At 37.7% G+C, this 18,308-nt stretch overlaps 1 protein-coding gene across 49 annotated transcripts in view; it reads right to left on the bottom strand.

Annotated features, from left to right (window-relative positions):
* Positions 1-18,308, bottom strand: part of Rims2 (regulating synaptic membrane exocytosis 2) — a 490,233-nt gene that overhangs the window by 108,849 nt on the left and 363,076 nt on the right. For 17 of the 49 annotated variants that reach the window (XM_052747649.1, XM_052747654.1, XM_052747651.1 and 14 more), the window contains one exon: positions 1,344-1,791. The exons of 15 other annotated variants lie outside the window; for them this stretch is intronic. In XM_052747649.1, coding sequence (XP_052603609.1) covers positions 1,344-1,791 — 448 coding nt within the window. Of the gene's footprint in view, positions 1-1,343; positions 1,792-2,715; positions 2,889-18,308 lie in introns of all 49 variants that reach the window. 17 more of the 49 variants (XM_052747656.1, XM_052747660.1, XM_052747662.1 and 14 more) reach the window with 1 other exon arrangement.

The raw sequence follows: 18,308 nt of genomic DNA, 5'->3' as shown, positions 1-18,308 counted from the left end.
ATAACTCAATGTAATTATCAAGTTAGATATATAACAAAACAGACTTGAAACTACTGGTTTAGAGTCAAATCACATAATGTGCCTTACTAAAGATAAGTTTTTATGTTTACTATATGCTATAAAGACCTAGTAGGGTACAGATATATCTGAGAGAAGAAAGGAAATATACGCAACTGAATTGTATACTAAATGAGAAAACTCCTACCCCGATTGTCCTCTCTTCATTTTGAGAAAAGCACAATGTGAAATGGGTTTTGATATAGTAATTTAAATCTGACATATAAACAGGTTTTGCTTCTCAAGTAAAATTTGTATAATTTAAAAATTAATTTCTGCTAGAAAACTCGATTCCTTAAAAATGACATTATTTGCAATTTTCATTCTCAAACAGATGTAATTAAAGCAAACACTTCATCTTGAGATGGGCCGTCTGCCTGCACACTGTGGACTCCACTGTGCTGCACACACCAGGAGACTCAGTGTTGGGGGGAGCAACTGCTCCTGTGTTGTACTGTGTCTCCTGGGCCACCTCCCTGCCCTCGCAGTCACTAAAACTGGGTGCATGGTAAGAAGAACATGATCTAACACGTCTATCCTTCAGACAGACCTGGGTAGCTACCATTTCCTTTCAGAGAATCATGGACCAGGGAGCATGGTGCATGCCTGGAGTCTGAGCATTTAAGAGGCTGAGGCAGGAGGATTATGAGTTTGATACTAGCCTGGCCTAACCATAGCAAGTTCAGGTCCAGCTTGGGCTAAGAGTGAGATACTGTTTCAAACAACAAAACTAGAAGAACCACAAATGCCAGGATATGGAGAACATTGCCCCTGTTTCTAACTGTTCTCAGGCCTCAAACTGCACTAGAATATCTCAGAAAATCAGTAAGTCTCAAGGGAAATAGAGACTTAATAAGCGTTTTCAATTTTTTTTTAAGATTTTTTCTACTAAGCAATTATTTTTTGTAAATAGAATCTTATTTTAAGGGTGCTGCCTTTTCCCTAAAGAGTCTCCACTCTTGGTAAAAGGATATGCAAGTTCCGCTTTCACTCATCTTTAGAGGGAAGCAAGGGAAAATAGACTGTGAATTCATGCTAAGAACACAAAGTAAAATCAAACTTGAATTTGTTGGTAAACAAAATCAATCAGATCTAGTGGCTACAAATCAACGTCCTGTAAACCAACCTGATGGTAATTTGCAGTGTGCTAATTGGTTGTGTTAGCAGCAGACACACACAGGCACAACAAGAGAAGACGAGGGAACTCGGAACGGGAACGGGGAACAATGCTTAGGAAGGGAAGAGGCGCGCTACTACGGGGAGCCCTCCGCAGCTGGCACCTTTACCTGTCCTCATCGTCGTCTTGGGAGACACTCCTGAGCACGTGCTCTCTGTCTCTCCCCGGCTCGGGAGCATCTTGTGTTTTCCCCTCCCCTCCTGCTTCTCTGTGTCTCTCCTCATCTCCGGCTTCTCTGTGTCTCTCCTCATCTCCGGCTTCTCTGTGTCTCCCCTCCTCTCCTGCTTCTCTGTGTCTCTCCTCCCCTCCTGCTTCTCTGTGTCTCCCCTCCTCTCCTGCTTCTCTGTGTCTCCCCTCCTCTCCTGCTTCTCTGTGTCTCTCCTCCTCTCCTGCTTCTCTGTGTCTCCCCTCCTCTCCTGCTTCTCTGTGTCTCTTCTCACCTCCTGCTTCTCTGTGTCTCCTCTCCTCTCCTGCTTCTCTGTGTCTCTTCTCACCTCCTGCTTCTCTGTGTCTCCTCTCCTCTCCTGCTTCTCTGTGTCTCTTCTCACCTCCTGCTTCTCTGTGTCTCTGCTCATGGTGTGTTTCTGCGAGCTCCTTCCCTCGCCCATCTTCACTAATTATCTCCTTCTTTACCTCTTGCTCCTCCTGCACTGTCTCTCCTTGCTCAGCCCCTCCTCCCCCTCCTCCCTCTACTCCCTTCATCCTTTGAATGAAACGTAAGTGGAAGGCATGCAAAGAAACACAAAAGAGAAAAAAGAAAAGTCAAGGAAAATGCAAGTGAAATGAAACAGAGAGACAATGAAAACGATCAAACTTAGGTGAAACTGAAATCGCTTAAACGTTGAATGCATTTTCTCACTGCATACCAGAGACACACTGGCAAGCTACACCTAATCATGATAGTTTTAAAACTGTATCTTTAGTTACAGAATGACACGGGAAGCGGGCTGGGTCTGTAGTCTCTCCATTAGAGAGAGTTCCAATATCCACGAAGCAACAAGACAAGAGGGAACTGGAAGAAAAGCTAATGTATACTAAATTTTCTTGAGGTTGTCAAGAATGTTTCCATGTATTTATAATACTTTCAAGAGGGTAAGAAAGCCTCCCATTAAAAAAGTAATAGTTTTTTTTTAATTAAGGAAATATATTCAATCAGAAAGAAGTACCCTCCAAGATAATTGTTTTTCATAATTATCAGAATGTTAGATTCACACCTTTAATTAACCAACATTTTAATTTAATAATGATCTAACCATGGCTGTTTATAAGTTACAAGCACAAAGATATTATTTCAAGTAATTTAGTACACAAAACTATCATCAGTTCCATAAAAATTAACCAAGATAAAATAAAATAACATATATAGAATATCCTATTGCTTTTACTATATATATGCCAGTATTTTAGAAGATTATTTGCTATTTATCCAAAGGAAGAAGGCCGTCTGAAGTGCAGGACAGTTGCTGCCCCAGCGCCCTTACCTGATTCTCCGGTCTCCCCGCGGCCGCTCTGACTGGACGGACATGTGGCTTGTGCTGCTGAAACGAGAGGCACTACTAGTCCTGGAAAGCGCAGACACGTCACTTACATCACTGTCCGAGGATTTAGTGGAGACAGTGTCTGCCCCTCTATGTGGATCCCATCCCGATCGATACTGTTGACACAGATTGACAAACACGCACAAGCTGTCAGTATTAGCACAGAAAGCCATCATTAGCCTGCTCCTATTTCAGCACTTACACTGTCCACCGAGGGTACTGCAGTACCCAACTCAGTTGCATATAAAACAAAAGTGAACAGCAATTATCCTAAAACAAAAATAAAATTTATATGAAACCTTTGCTTTTAGCAAAGTAATTGCAGCTTTTCCACCACACCCCAGTGAGGGCCATTAAAAGTTTCAAAACAGCAATGGCCTTAGGGAAGAACACTTAGGTAAAATCTGGGAAATAAACATTTTGCTTAACATTAGGAAGCACAGCTCTTAAATTTCTGATAAAAATTTGAAAGAAAAAAAATCTGGTCAAGTTGCCTCTGTATAAAGACCAATTCTAGTAGTCATCAACTTTCTCTTTAATCCATTGCGCTTCACTGAAAACCTAGAGATAATACAAAATCTAATTAATGAAAAACTAAGCATTTTAGAAAAGCCAGGGGAAAAGTGAAGCTTAATTTCTGAGTATTCGCAGGAATTTTGATGAATCCTAGAAATATTAGAAAAAGTCATTATTTACAATAGCTCAATCTTCCTGGAATTGAAATAATTAGATAGTTAAGTGGCACGGCAGGATTCAAGGGATTCTAGGGTGCTCAAATATTCTGGTAAATTGAAAACCAACATAAATATTTTATGTTAATGACCTACTCTCATAAAATACATTTAATGTTAAAACTAATGGACATAATTGAATTTTGTCACTGACAACAAAAGATCAGTTGCCAAGAGTCCTCAAGCTGAAATTTAAAAAAGAAAAAGAAAAAAGGAAAGGGAGATAGGGACCTTGGAGCCTGGAACCTTGGAGCAAAGGAGACGCACAGCTGAGCAAATCTGGGCAAATTAATCTTTAATATTCTTATTGTAAGATGACAATAATAATCATATCCTTCCTGCATGATAGTTTTGAAAATTAGAAACAATATGTGTTTCGTTACATTATAGCTAGTATGATGTAAATAAGTGACGTATTATTACTATGTTGTTACTTCTGGATTCTTCTTCTAAAAACCCACCTAGTATGGCTATGCTATGCCAGTATCACTGCGCAAGAGAATCTCAGCTCATGGAACTTCTTTTATGCTCATTATACACCTTATGCTGAAACATGCTTATTTTTAAGAATTATTAGTAGTCTAGTTTTTGAGAACTTTTTAAATATAGGTACAGGCGAGTTTCACAAAGCTTTTGAAAAAACAGGTATTTTATATAAACCACTAGCTGTGACTTGAAGACTTGTCATTTCATAAAATAATCCATGAGAAATAGTGGTTCAGTATAAATATTTGATAGATACATTTTAACCAATACAACTTGAACAGTAAGTGGCCATAGCTTAAACATTTATATCCAAATGACTGGTTTTCTTTCTTCTGGACCTCACAATTTCTAGCTATATACATTTTTATTAAAAACTGACTTCAAATGTAAAATAAAGGGACTGTTTCTAAGATGCCATAAACCATTAATAATCAAATTCATTAATCTAGAAATCCATAATTAAATTAGGTGGCAACTCACTTTTTTAGTTCAACTTACCTTTCAACTTTAATTACTAAAAAAATAAATTATTCAAAACACTGCTGCCTCTTTCCCCAGGAAATGTCTATATAAGAGAATGATGGTGCTGAGGAATATGAATAACATTGTTCACTTACTTGGTACAAATTTAGTTCATAATACTCTTTTTCAAATCATTTCATTTAAAAGTACCAATTAACTTATTATTATTATTATTGTATTATTTCAATAGGTAGAGTCAAGATTTTCTGTTATGTATCCACCTGTACATCTAAATAATATATGTGTGAACAATTGTAATAGACTATATTTATATTATCCACTCAATTTATTTAAAGTACATTGACTTGAAGTTGAGACATATATGGAAATCTTTAATTTTAGCAATATATCTTTTAATATTTCAACTACAAAAATGTTTTAATTGTTCAGTAGATATTTAACTGTACCTAGGAGACTTTATTTTTCTCATTTCTATAATTTATAAAAAAAAAAAAAAAAAAGATTGGCCGGGCGGTGGTGGCACACGCCTTTAATCCCAGCACTCGGGAGGCAGAGCCAGGCGGATCTCAGTGAGTTCGAGGCCAGCCTGGGCTACCAAGTGAGTTCCAGGAAAAGGCGCAAAGCTACACAGAGAAACCCTGTCTCGAAAAACCAAAAAAAAAAAAAAAAAAAAAAAAAAAAAAGAGAAGCAACCTGCTACCATTTATTTTAAGATATATCATGATTAGATAGAAAAGCAGTCTAGCATTATATTTCTTATTTGCTTTTGCTCATGAAACATCATATCTGAATTCAAATGAAAAATGAAGAGCTGTACCTGTAGCGGGAAGTAGAGACAATAACAGTCATTAGACACCGAGTGACTTGAGTGAGACTGAATCACTGGCCTGAATTCTAGCCATATAAACGACTAGGTTTTCTTTCGTGGACTAATTGCTGTTACGAGTGTCTCAATTATCACTGTAAACAATGTGGAAAACAACAATGCCTTTCTGCTAGGCTTGCTGCGACGATTAACAGAACAATGCTTGTATCCAGCACAGTATTGGACACATAGCAAGAGTTTAAATGGCAAATGAGACTATGTTTTGAAATCTTCTATTTGGAAACAAACTACTCAAGGCCAGGAAAATAACTTCCTCAATTTTGTGTTTTTCTTAGCAGATAAAGCAGATGACTGCTGGAAATTCAAGGCCAGCTTGGGCTACAAAGCAAGACTCTGTCCAAAAAACTAAACAGGACACTCAGTAGTCTCCTAGAAATAGCTGATGTTTAAGTGCAGTGCCTAAAGCATACAGTCATTAAATGAAAAGGAATTAAATGGTATAGCTTGTATCAAGAACAGAACATAGCTAAAAGCTGTAGTTTGATGGTATAATTATCTCAAGACTGTACCATTCTGTTGACTCCTAAGCAACTAAGCATGTTTATCATAGGTATAGTATATATCTGTGTCTTCAATCACAAATAGATATGTAATAAACAGAATGAGAAACTTCAAAAGTAATACCAAGAAAGTCATTTAAAATTACATTATTAATTTGTATGTGTGTGCGTACTTCATAGTGACAGAAAGTAGGCTGCTGGAGAAAGAAGTCACCAATAGTCTTTCCTAGCTATGATGCCTATGAACTATGATAATAACCTACTAGACAAGACATGACCTCTGATGCAACCATGGCATGACTGTTATGGCAGTCAACCTATGGTTTTCTGATTGGATTTGAGGCTCACTATATAAGAGGGAAGGAAGGTATGCCTGGCACTGTAAATCTGGGAAACAGATGGTTGGCTGTGGAGATCATGGGCCCTGTATGGGAACCCACTATTTTTTTGCTAAATGAAGATGTTGTCTAAAAGCCTTCTAAGTACTCATTTATATCTAGAAACCAGTATTGCTCTCAGCCTTGCAAAGGGCAGAAGTTAATGCAGGGACTCATAATTGGTCAAAGTGCTTAGAATAATTGTTAGTCAAGTCTAGACCCTAACAGGAACATTTATATCACTTCTTCAAGGCTCATGGATGATGGGATGGAAATCAAGACTCATGGATGGTGGGATGGAAATCAAGGCTCCTGGATGATGGGATGGAAATACAAGAGACAGAGGACAGGAAGATGTGCAGCAAAAAGATGTCTTCTGGACACGACATACCCATTTTATTCATACACTCACTTCAGTTGTGTTTATCTACACAAGACCTATACAATACGAGGAACTTCATGCATGGGTGAGTGAACCATGAGGCCCCACTGATTCATGGGGACTCTTGGCAGTTACTGGTTGCTGGGGGGGGCAAGGTGTAATTTTCTGCAGTAGAGTAACTACTGATAAGCTGCTCATGCAAGCCCCTCTAATTAAATTCAGTGGGTTGCACACAAAAGGAAGACATGGGAATAAGTAGGGAGGGGATTGGAAAGAAAGATTTCAGTTGGAAAGGGAGCACATTGGAAGGAGAAAATGACTAAAATTCATTGTGTATTAGAGAGGGCAATGGAGGGTGTAAATGGCTCAAATTTGTGTGTACATGTACGAAGCTACAGAGAATAAACAATGAAAATTTTTAAAAAACCCTTTAATATAAAAAGGAAGAACATAGTTTAAATATACTTAGGATAAAACATAATCATATATATAATTCAAGCTCCCCATAAAATTATGACCTGATACTATAATTGACATAGAAAATGTTTAATGTATTTTTTACTCAAAGCATGATAAGCAAAAATTATAAACTTTAACAGTGATATAAAAGCAGTTCAATTATTATTATACCCAGAAAATGAGCTATGAGTGTGAATAAGTAAATTGGTTTATTTAGGACATAGTTGGTGTTGTCTCTGCACTATACATCAAATAAGGTTTTAAACAACTGTCAGGCAGGATACAGTTGACAGATTAACAAGGAATGCTCATTCTTCTATTTAGTGGAGCAAAAACAGAAGGTTCATAATCTTAGCTGAAAACTACCCTGTTTGGTGATCACTAAAATCTTGGGCAAGGCTTTCCCAACAATATTGTGATTTTCATATGTCAATTTCAAGCAGATCATGAACTACAGAAATTTACAGGAAATAATCATTCTTCAGAATGTTCTAGACTCTCAGGAGTTCCTAAGTGGCCTGGAAAAGTTAATGCTCTTCCCATTTATCTAAAATTAGTGGAAAGTAACAATATATCTGCAAAGCTCTACTGGAAAGCTAGAAATCATTAAAATTTTAAGATATGGTTGATAAAAATTGAATTTTTAAAATAAAAGTCCCATATTTTTCAGTGTCCCCATTTGAAGGTTTTGGGCAATTTCCCAGACTGTTATCCCCAACCCCATCAAGTTTGGCTATGCCAGTCTTTGTACATGAACATCTCAGATAAAGAATTATGAGTTTCCTCAAGCACTAGTTAGCGCCAACTGAACAAATCTTACTGAACACTGTATTTTGTTACAAAATGCTAGCCTAAAAAATTATTACAAATGCTAGGTAGAAAACAATATCATCATCATTGAGAACAAAGTAAGTTTATGTATCAATCAAGTAGTATTTGGAAGAATCTTTAAATCACATTTAGGGAGTGTGGTGGTTTGAATGAGAATGAGGACCATAGGCCCTGTGTTTGAATACTTGGTCCCTAGTTGGTGGAACTGTTTGGGACCTGTTAGGAGGTGTAGGCTTATTGGAAAAGATGTCACTGGGGAGTGGGCTATGAGGTTTCAAAAGCCTAGTTAGCTTTCTCTGCCTCATGCTTGTGGATCAAGATGCAAGCCCTCAGCTACTGCTCAAGCACCCTAACTGCCTGTCTGTTTCCTAGTTCCCACCATTATGGTCATAGACTCATCAACTGAACTGTAAGCCTCAAATAAAGTCTTTCTTCAATAAATTGCCTTGATCACGGTATATTATCACAGAAAGAGAAAAGTAGCGATGACATGGAGAAAAAAATGAATAGACCTAAAGATTAGGAAAAAATTAGGACTAACAATCTTTGGAAGCATGACTTCTGATATCAGTTTGGGGGCAGTGCAGAGAACAGAGACAAAGCCTGTAAGTCAATTAAGGAATTATGTGAGTGGGGGTTGGTATCACTTTTGTCATTATGCTTTTATATTATATCATAATTCAGAAAAGATTATCTGCTGCTCTTTAACAACTCCGTAATTACAGTTAATCTCTTACATGAGCTAGTTTTTTTCTCCTGTGAAGTACTCAAGGCTCTTCCAGTCACTAACTTGTACACACAACAACAGTCCTAATTGTCAGGGACAATTTTGTTTATATGTGACTCCTGATGAGGGTACTGCATGATCTGTACATGAGAGGGAGAGGCAGAGAAAAGCCAGAGACACTGGACTTCCATTTAAGATTTGCCTTATAGACAATATTCGACAAATGAAAATTCTCTTAAAAGACTACTGATGGTGACAAGTTCAAGAGAAAGGACTCGGAAGAGTCCACAGACTATCTGCTTCAGGCTGGCAGGGAGCCGAGAGCTGAAAAATTTCTCTGGAGCCTGATACACTGAACTTTGTCTCTGGATTCTTCAGTCAGTGCAGTAATAAAACTAGTTATGATCATTACCCGTATACCTCATAAAAGGCAGTCTTTTAAATAGTATATGCAATTTCTTTCATTGATTCTTTCCGGGCATTATGAGGGGGCCTTTGTCATAGCTGGAGCTAGAAGAAAGTTGTGTGAGGTAAAATGAGCTATGCCCTGGACCCTCCCCATTAGGTAGTCACCCTCCAAGACATAGTAGAGATGAAATCTCTTGTGAGGTATTCAAGGAAGATCAAACATTACTCTGAGTGATCCTAAACTACTTAAATGAATTCTCGGTTACGGTTCTATCGTTTGATTTCACGTGTCTCTCTGTTTGCTCTGCTACCATTTCTGCCCATTTCCCTCATCTTTCCAACTATCCACCTTAATAGATTATAATCTCCTGGAGGAAAACTATTCATTTTGTTGTCCTGCAATCTTGATTCTTGCCTAGCAAAAAGTAGGAAATCAATAAATACTCAATAAATGTATATGAACAGAATAATTAACATTGATGTTGACAATAAATTCGAGTATTCTCTTCACCATGAAGTATCAAACCTGAGCAGAAGAGACTGTTGGAACAGTTCTGTAGTGACTTAATCTTTTAAGTCCCATGGAGAGTGGAGGAAGTGGTGTTTGGCAGATGTTAACAAACCAGCTTTCTGAGTCAAAAATTTTAATTTAAAGACATCATTTATAATTACAGTTTGAGAGTTTCCACAATGGGCCTGGGGTATAGCTCAGTGGTAGAAAACTTGCTTAGCATGTGTAAAACTCTGGATTCAATCCCCAGTACCTCAAAAACAAAATGAAACAAACAAACAAACAAGACAGCAAAAATCATGGCTGATTTAATTTATCATGTGGTCACTGTATGCAGAATTGGGCACACAAGTGGGGATGGAGTTTAGAAATATGTGCACTGTTTGCAGGATTCACCAAAGTCCTAGGAGATGAGTAAAGATCAATAAAACACCTGAAATACACTAATCCAAGGAAATCTTTGGAGCATAAACAACAATAACAGTATGAAGTAAAAACCAGAATCAAAAAGGTAGCATGTATGCCAGTACCTATTCAAGAACCCAGCTGCAATTTTTGGTCTGAAGAAAAGTAATTGAGTAAATTATTTTTCCCAGAGGACTTGTAAAGGAAGAAATATCACCAGTAGGTAATTTTGGCTTTCCTAAACCCCTGGCCTTGTGGGAACTCTGTATTCTATTCACAGTCAGCTCATGGTTACAAAATATCTTTTGTTTATTTCCATCAATTTCCCAAAATTTCCAGAAGTAGAATCTATGCCAGTTTCTAAAAAGACATCCCAGGTTTAGAGACCTCAGTTTGCTGTAGAGCTCATGTTTCACATTAAAAAAGGAAGTTACCATTCTAGTCTTCAGAAGCAATAATAATCCAGCCCATTCCATTTTAACACGTAGGAAAACTGCTCTACAAACAATGAAGTTACCATTTTAGAAGAGGGAACCTCAATTAAGAAAATGTCCCCACCCAATTGGCACATGGCTAAACCTGTAGTTCATTCTCATTCTCTCTCTCTCTCTCTCTCTCTCTCTCTCTCTCTCTCTCTCTCTCTCTCTCTCTCTCTGCCTCTCTCCCTCTCCCCTCCCTCCCTCCCTCTCTCTCTCTCTCTCCCCCCTCCTTCTTCTCTTCTTTTTAAAGATGTATTTATTTATTATTTATTTATTATGTATACAGTGTTCTGTCTGCATGTATGCCTGCAGGCCAGAAGAGGGCACCAGATCTCATTACAGATTGTTCTGAGTCAGCATGTGGGTGCGGGTAATTGAACTCAGGACCCCTGGAAGAACAGCCAGTACTCTTAACCTCTGAGCCATCTGCCCAGCCCACAGTTCATTTTCTTGATTGATGACTGATATAAGAGGGCACAGCTCACTGTAGGTGGTACAAGCTCTTGGCTGGTGTTCCTGGGTGCTATAAAAAGTAGGCTGAGCAAGCCATAAGAGCAAGTCAGTGAGCAGCGTTCTTCTATGGCCTCTGCATCAGTTCCTGCCTCCAGGTTCTTGCCCTGACTTTCCTCAGTGATAGAGTGTTACCTGAAAGTTGTAGATGAGACAAATCCTTTCCTCCCCAAATTACACTTGGTCATGGTGTTTCTCATAGCAATAAAAACCTTAACCATGACACCGATATACAATTCTTTCTAGTGTATATCCGAAAAAATATATTTTCTAACCTCATGCTAGAGACATAGTCTATAAACAACAGTATTAGTGAATATCAAAATGTAGTCATATAAGAGGCAATATATTATGATGACCATGGGTTAAGAGAGCTGAAGGAAATGGCTATGGACTGAACTATTCTTCCACTACAGTGGTCATGTAATCTTAAGCAACTCTGCTGCCTTGTTGAGTCTAGATGAAAACAACAGAGATACTAACTTCCTCTCAGGTCAATGTGAGCTAAAATTAAAAAAGACTTGACTCAGTAGATATTTATCATGACAGTTGTTAGCCACAGTCTTTGATGACACCAAAGTTCATTTTCAGGATACTGAGTTTTGCCCACCATTCAGCTCTACCTTCAAATATCTTGACCTAAAAACCTTGAAACTAGCTGGCAATCCCCTTTATAAATTATTTTCTAATCCCATGCCTGCAAATAAAAGAAACCAATAATCTCAATTTGTTAATTCACTTTCAGTCATTATATAAATAGTTAATCTATAATTATGCTTATATTAGACTTTAAGGAAAGTTTCAAACCAAGAAAAACAACAACCTTTGATTATAACTAATTAAAGTTTGAATATTCTTATGGTTTACAAGTGACTTTAGATAATTTATTTATCATTTCCCTTCCCAATATATAATCATGGTTATTTTTTAAGTTCTACCTATGGATAGAAAATATACTTAGAATACTAGCAATCGGACATTTACTGGCTTAGGTTTGTTTTCTTCTCTTTATTATGCTGTGAAATCGCAAATGCATGTCATCTGAACTTTCTGCCTCACTCTGGAACTGTGGAGTCTGCTTTTCTCAGACACTGAAGAACCCTCAGCCATGTTAACAGAAATGACCCATTCCGATATGAAACAGCACCTCATTTGTTCCTTTTGAGAACAGACCCTGACTAGCAAACAATTTCATGCACACTGAAGCCAAGAGAGGACAGAATAAAATGCCAGCTCTTAGTCCAAACTGATGGGCTCACACACAGCAGAAGCACTTCATCAATTGGTACCAGTAAAGGCCTCTCCAAAGCTCAGGTAAAGAAACTTTTATGGTCTACTCAGAAATAAGAAATACCGTGAAACTAGAAAGACGAGCACGAGAGGGTAAGCAGAGGGGTTGAAGGTGGAGATGGAAAGAGCAGAACATGTGGGACATGAAGGGGAAGATGGCCAGTGGGGGTGAAAGGGCACAAGAGGGAGGCTAAGAAGAAGACAGAGGGGGAAAGATCAAGAAGAAAATTAAATTTTAAATATGCCGCAATGAAACTTAATACCCTGTTTACTAATTTTTAAAAAATTAAAAAGAATATAAAGAAACCTGGCCTACATACAAAAACTTATAGTCTTTTGTATTCATTTTAAAGCATTACATGGCTCATTACCTAACTTTTATACTTTATTAGAGAATATTTACATGCTTTAGTAAGATATGAGATACACTAATAGATAAGCCTTATTAATCATATTCCAGGTGTGAAGTGGCAAGCTAGCATCTCAAGTGTTGCTATAGAAATAAGATATGAGAACAACAAGAGCAGGACCACAGTTATGAGAATCTGAAGCAGGCAGGTACAGAAGAAATATGAGCAGTGTTATAAAGTATGGATTTATTTCAAATATCAGTACCTTGGAAGGTAAGAGAGATCACAGGTTCTTGTAGCTAGGAGAAATAAGGCTAAATAATAATCTGAAAACTGCATGGCATTAAAAAAAACCTAAAATGGCCCCACAATCCCTCTGGCCCATTACATTCAAGCATATGGCAGACACAGCATTGTATTTGTGCTGGGAATCTGGAAGGTCCATTACTTTGAACCTTTGAACCTGTTTACATGAAAGAGGAGTAGTAGCTTGGTCTCCAGAGGCTATTCTGGATGGAAGAGCAGAGTAGTAGATTCTACACAGAACTCCTTGTCTTTAATTTTCATTAGTATCTTAAATATTCTATTAGAGTTATACTTCATTTTTTTATTATTTATTTTTAGTTTTTTAAGACAGGGTTTCACTGTGTGGTCCTGACTATCTTGAACTCACTCTGTAGAGTTATGTTTTCAATACACATGTTTACTCACAATAGTGACTGCCTTCGAAACCTGTAATACTGAGAATTTTACAAAAATTTAGAAAAGCAGTATAGAAGAATACAGATATTGGTATTCTAAAAATATAATATCTGGGGGCGGGTACAGCCCATTGTGGGTGGTGCCATCCCTGGGCTGGTGGTCCTGGGTCTATAACAAAGCAGGTTGAACAAGCCAGTGAGCAGCTCCCCTCCATGTCTCTGCATGAGCTCCTGCCTCCAGGTTCCTGTTCTGCTTAAGTTCCTGTCCTGACTTCCTTTTGGTGAAGTGTAAGCTCAATAAACCCTTTCCTCCCCAACTTGCTTTTTGGTCATGGTGTTTTATTGCAGCAATAGAAACCCTTACTAAGGCAGATGCTAAAAACTCACTTGCAAAACCTTTCCAAAACATGCTTAATATTTTAGCTTGCTTTCAATATCCACATCCATGTTAACTCTCAAAACTAAAAATAAATTAAAATAGAATATCCTATTGATTGCTTACTAGGGCCAAATCAAATACCCACAGCTGGAGGAAGTACAAAGACAAGTGTGTTGCCCATTCATAAAAGTGCATATTTTAGTTGGAAAGACAAGAAACAGGAGCTGTACAGTACACGGAACGAAACACATATGACCATCAGTTGCCCAGGGTATGGCTGGTTCAGAGGGCACATGTGTCTCAGGTGTTATCTTCAACATCCTTTGTGTTTATTTTCTTACTTTTTAATTGTCTGACAGTTTCATACATCTGTATAATAAATTTTAGTCATTATCATCCCACCCACCTGCTGAACCCCCTCTTCCCAAGAAGCCCCCCTCCCTTCACATCTTTTATTGTGTGTGGCCCACTGAGTTTATTTATTTTATTGCCAGATAGTGGGTGGGGGGTTATTTAATAGAGTAAGGGCAACCTACCTAACATTATATTCTGTCACTGAAGAAAATGACACCCTCCCCCCACAACCTAACTGCTATTAGTCCTTAGGGAGGCTAAGTCTCATGGGCACTTCACCCATTCATGACAAAAGCTCAGAAACCCATTCTGGTGCATGGAAAATTTAATGTGTGCAGTACTTATACACCAACACTTTATCTTATTAGATTGCACGAAATGATACTTACTATCTTACTTTATTGCATTTATTCTTTATTTTTAATATAATTCCTGATTACAGTAAGCAAGACTTCTCTCCTTTCTGTGGGCCTCACCAGTCATTCCCTAAAAAGTATTCTAATTGTTAGCAAACCATCAATTCGGATGGATTGATAAAATCAAATGTGAAAATGTAAATTGTTATTTTTTCTGGAGGTAAAAGAGAATTGTTACTACTGTATTCTTAGACAACACAGGAACAAACGGTGCATTAACAATTGTGCTGTGTCCATAGGCTGACCCTTTTACCTGCAGGTAGCCAGAGACAGTTTTATTTAAAATCCTTTCTTTTGTTAGTCTTTAGGAACATTATATTTACTAAAAAGAAAAGAAATTGCATTTTGAATGGCATTTTCTACTGTGCTACAAAAGTATAAGCTGCTGTTTTGGTTATTTCAAACCTCCTCCTTCTTCTTTTTTTTTTTTTTTTTTGGGACAGAGACAGGGTTTCTCCATGTAGTTTTGGTACCTATCCTGGATCTCGCTCTTCATAACAAAATATTCTTTTAACACTTCCTACCACTAAATGTGACTCTATGGCTGGAAGTAGAAATGAATGAATAATGGAAGAAAAAATAAATCTGTTCCTGAAAGTCAGTATGAAACTCAGGTTAAGAGAACCACACTTGAATGTGATTTTATAGCTAAGAAAGATGCTTTTTAAAGTGAACTTTCAGAAACAAACTCAGAATATTTTCTAAGGATTTGAGAGGATAGTAGGGAAAACAGGGAAAAAGAGAAAGAAAAAAGTTATAAAATCAACCCAAACGCTCCAACCGATATAGCTTCAGTCAGCAGTGTTCAGATCATTACCTACATTGTAATGAAACAGGCTTTGCATACTTCATGCAACCAGTTACATGTAGACCAGAAAAGGGCCTTGGGTTTCCTGAACCGGAGAGATTGTAAGCCACTATGAGGATGCTGGGAACCAAACTCAGGTCTTCAAGGGCAGTACATGTTCTTGACCCTGAGACATCTCTCCAGCCCCTCAAGTGTTAATTTAAATGACCATTAGCTAATCTGCAGAGATTTGTTGTGGTCTGAATTGAGTTGCTTCCAAATTCAAATGTGGGAGTCAGTGTCTCAGAATGTGACTGCACTAGAGGACAGGGACTTTAAGGCGTGACTAAAGATAAAGTGAGGTCATTTGGCTGAGCCTAATCCATTCAGACCTGTGTCCTTACACAGACAAAACAACTAAAACATCAAGGACAGAAATTCACTCAATCAGCTTTATGGTATGTGTGTGTGTGTTATATGTGTACAGTTTACATATATATATATATATATATATATATATATATAAATTAATCATGTGTAAACAAACATTTCTAGCTAACCATATCAGCACATAGATATATGAAATAAAATTGAAGGATATACAGATCAACAGAGAACATGAAAGAAAGATAATAATTTGACCAGACTAGAAAAACACAAGAACACTTAAATAAGTTTTTAGGTTTCTTAAAAACTGTAACTTTTTTCATTTTTCTCTTTTCTTACTTTTATGATTGCCTTAAAGATAATTTTATCTATCTGTTCTAGACTTTTGAAGGCCACAAATAAAACCTGAACTCCAAGGGCTCGCTGGAAACAGCAATTCTTTTTCTCCCTCTACATTCATCACCATCACTACCATTGCCAGTGTCACACTATGGCTAGACGACGCTGATCCTCACGGCCGCCTCAGCAGCTCTGTGTGCACACAGACTTAATTAGGAAAACAATTCCGTGCAGTATAAGAGGTAACTCCCCTAAGGCTGTGGAGAGGTAGAGGGAACTAAGTAGTTTACTTCTGGAGTTCCATTTAACACTACTGCGGTGGGATGTCTTTCTGTATGCTGTGAATACGTGTTACTCTCATTGGCTGTAAATAAAGCTGCACTGGCCTATGGCAGGACAGGATGGAGCCAGGCGGGTTAATCTAAGAGGGACAGTAAAAGGAAAAAAGAGAGTAAGGGGAGATGCCAAACCACCCGTCCAAGGAGCAACATGTAGTGGGATGCAGGTAAAGCCACAGAATATGTGGCAATACATAGATTAATAGTTATGGGTTGAGTTAAGTTATAGGAGCTAGCTGGCAAGAAGCCTGAGCCAAAGGTGGGACTGGAACTTCCAGCTACATGCTACTCTGCAATCTACATTAAATCATAATCAACTGATGAAAATCAACTGAGGACTGATATTTCCCAAACGGTCATATATCGGTATTTCTGTATACTGCTCTGAATGTGTCTGCTACTGAAGGGACTGATGATTTGCATCAAGAGAAATAGATACATTCCCAATGACTTCTTCACCCTCAGTGACATACTTATCATCCCTTCTTCCACTTATTTCAAAGATAATAGAAAAATGATGTAAATACATACATAAAGTGTTTAGTTAGCTGAAAATTCTAGTCTGATGGATATTTAAGATAAATGGGAACAAGCAGGTGGTGATGACTCTGTGAGTTCGAGGCCAGCCTGGTCTACAGAGTGAGTTCCAGGAAGGGCTCCAAAGCTACACAGAGAAACCCTGTGTCAAAAAAAAAAAAAAAAAAAAAAAAAAAAAAAGATAAATGGGAACACTCCTTTCACAAAGATTATTTAAAAAAAACAAGAAAAGGAAAAATAGACAAAAAGATTGTCAAAACATGACTGAATTCTTTGTCTTTTCAATCTATGACTGTCCTTTAAGTGATTTTTCAAATTTGACAATGGGAGTGAAGGTTTTCTTTATTAGGGTTCATCAGAGGACAGTACTGATAACTGCTGCCATTAGTAAGTACTATCTGTAAAATCTCATTCTAGCTTTCTTCATAAATATACTTGTAAGGAACTAACCACAGAGTGGAGTGCAAAAAGCACACAGAAAGTGACTAATTAAAGGCGTAGTGGCTGGCTAAGGTGGAGGAACAGAGAGGAAGCATCTCTACTGTGCACACGGTACCGGCTGACACTTCCACTGCTTGGCAATCTACAGTGTGGCAGCAGCTATGACTCAGCATGCAGTCTTTCTCAGAGGCTAGCCAGCTGGCTTGGCAGAAAGAATTCTTCCAAGTACTAGAACTTATCTTTTGTGCTTCCCTATGGTCCCAAAGCAGTTCTACTGGTTTTTGGAAGTATGTTGGGATATTGCTGTAGAATCTGTTCAATGCAGGGTTTATGGAAATGAATGCAATAACAAAAAAATTGACAAAGGCAAATAGAAGACTTCAAAAATGGTATGCTATGATGAAGAAATCGAGGTGTGGCCTCAGGCTGGAGTAAGGCCAACAGGAATTCTAAAACTGTGACCCCTACTTCTGCTTATGAAACAACAGACTGTTTACTGGGGGGGAAAGAATTTCATAACTTCCTAGGGGACATCACAGTGGCATCCTGAGGCCCTGTAAGGAGAAGATTGCTGAGAGCGCCATGACGCCTGGTTCTCTGGGTACCAGACTGTCATGGTACTTGAGGACTGCTGTTTCACAGCTCTCGGCAGTAGAAATAAAGCCTGGCTCACACTCACTGCACTGCTTGCTGTATAATGTCAGCAACTCAAACTTTCGGCTTAAGAAAAAAATTTCCCAAACATTTTATTTCGGTCAGTGCTCTAAAACTCATACACAAATTCATTGTTCTATTTCTAAATCATGTCTAAAATTCATACATTTTATACATCTTAATAATTTGTATAAGACTATTTAATCTGTATTTTAAACTTTGCCTTATATAAATTTAATCTATCAGCTTTCAGATTTATTTATGACTTTCACAATTAAGACGTATTTGAAAATGTGTACTATTAATTATAGGGACAATACATGTATATAATGCCAACTTTGACAGTATAATTTATCTTAGTAATTTTGTTTATAAATATTAGTCACCT

This window comes from Peromyscus californicus, unplaced genomic scaffold (genome assembly GCF_007827085.1).
Source record: "Peromyscus californicus insignis strain IS unplaced genomic scaffold, ASM782708v3 Scaffold_20__1_contigs__length_68692818, whole genome shotgun sequence".
In the NCBI taxonomy this organism is placed as follows: Eukaryota; Metazoa; Chordata; class Mammalia; order Rodentia; family Cricetidae; genus Peromyscus; species Peromyscus californicus.
This window is presented reverse-complemented; position numbering and strand designations above follow the sequence as displayed.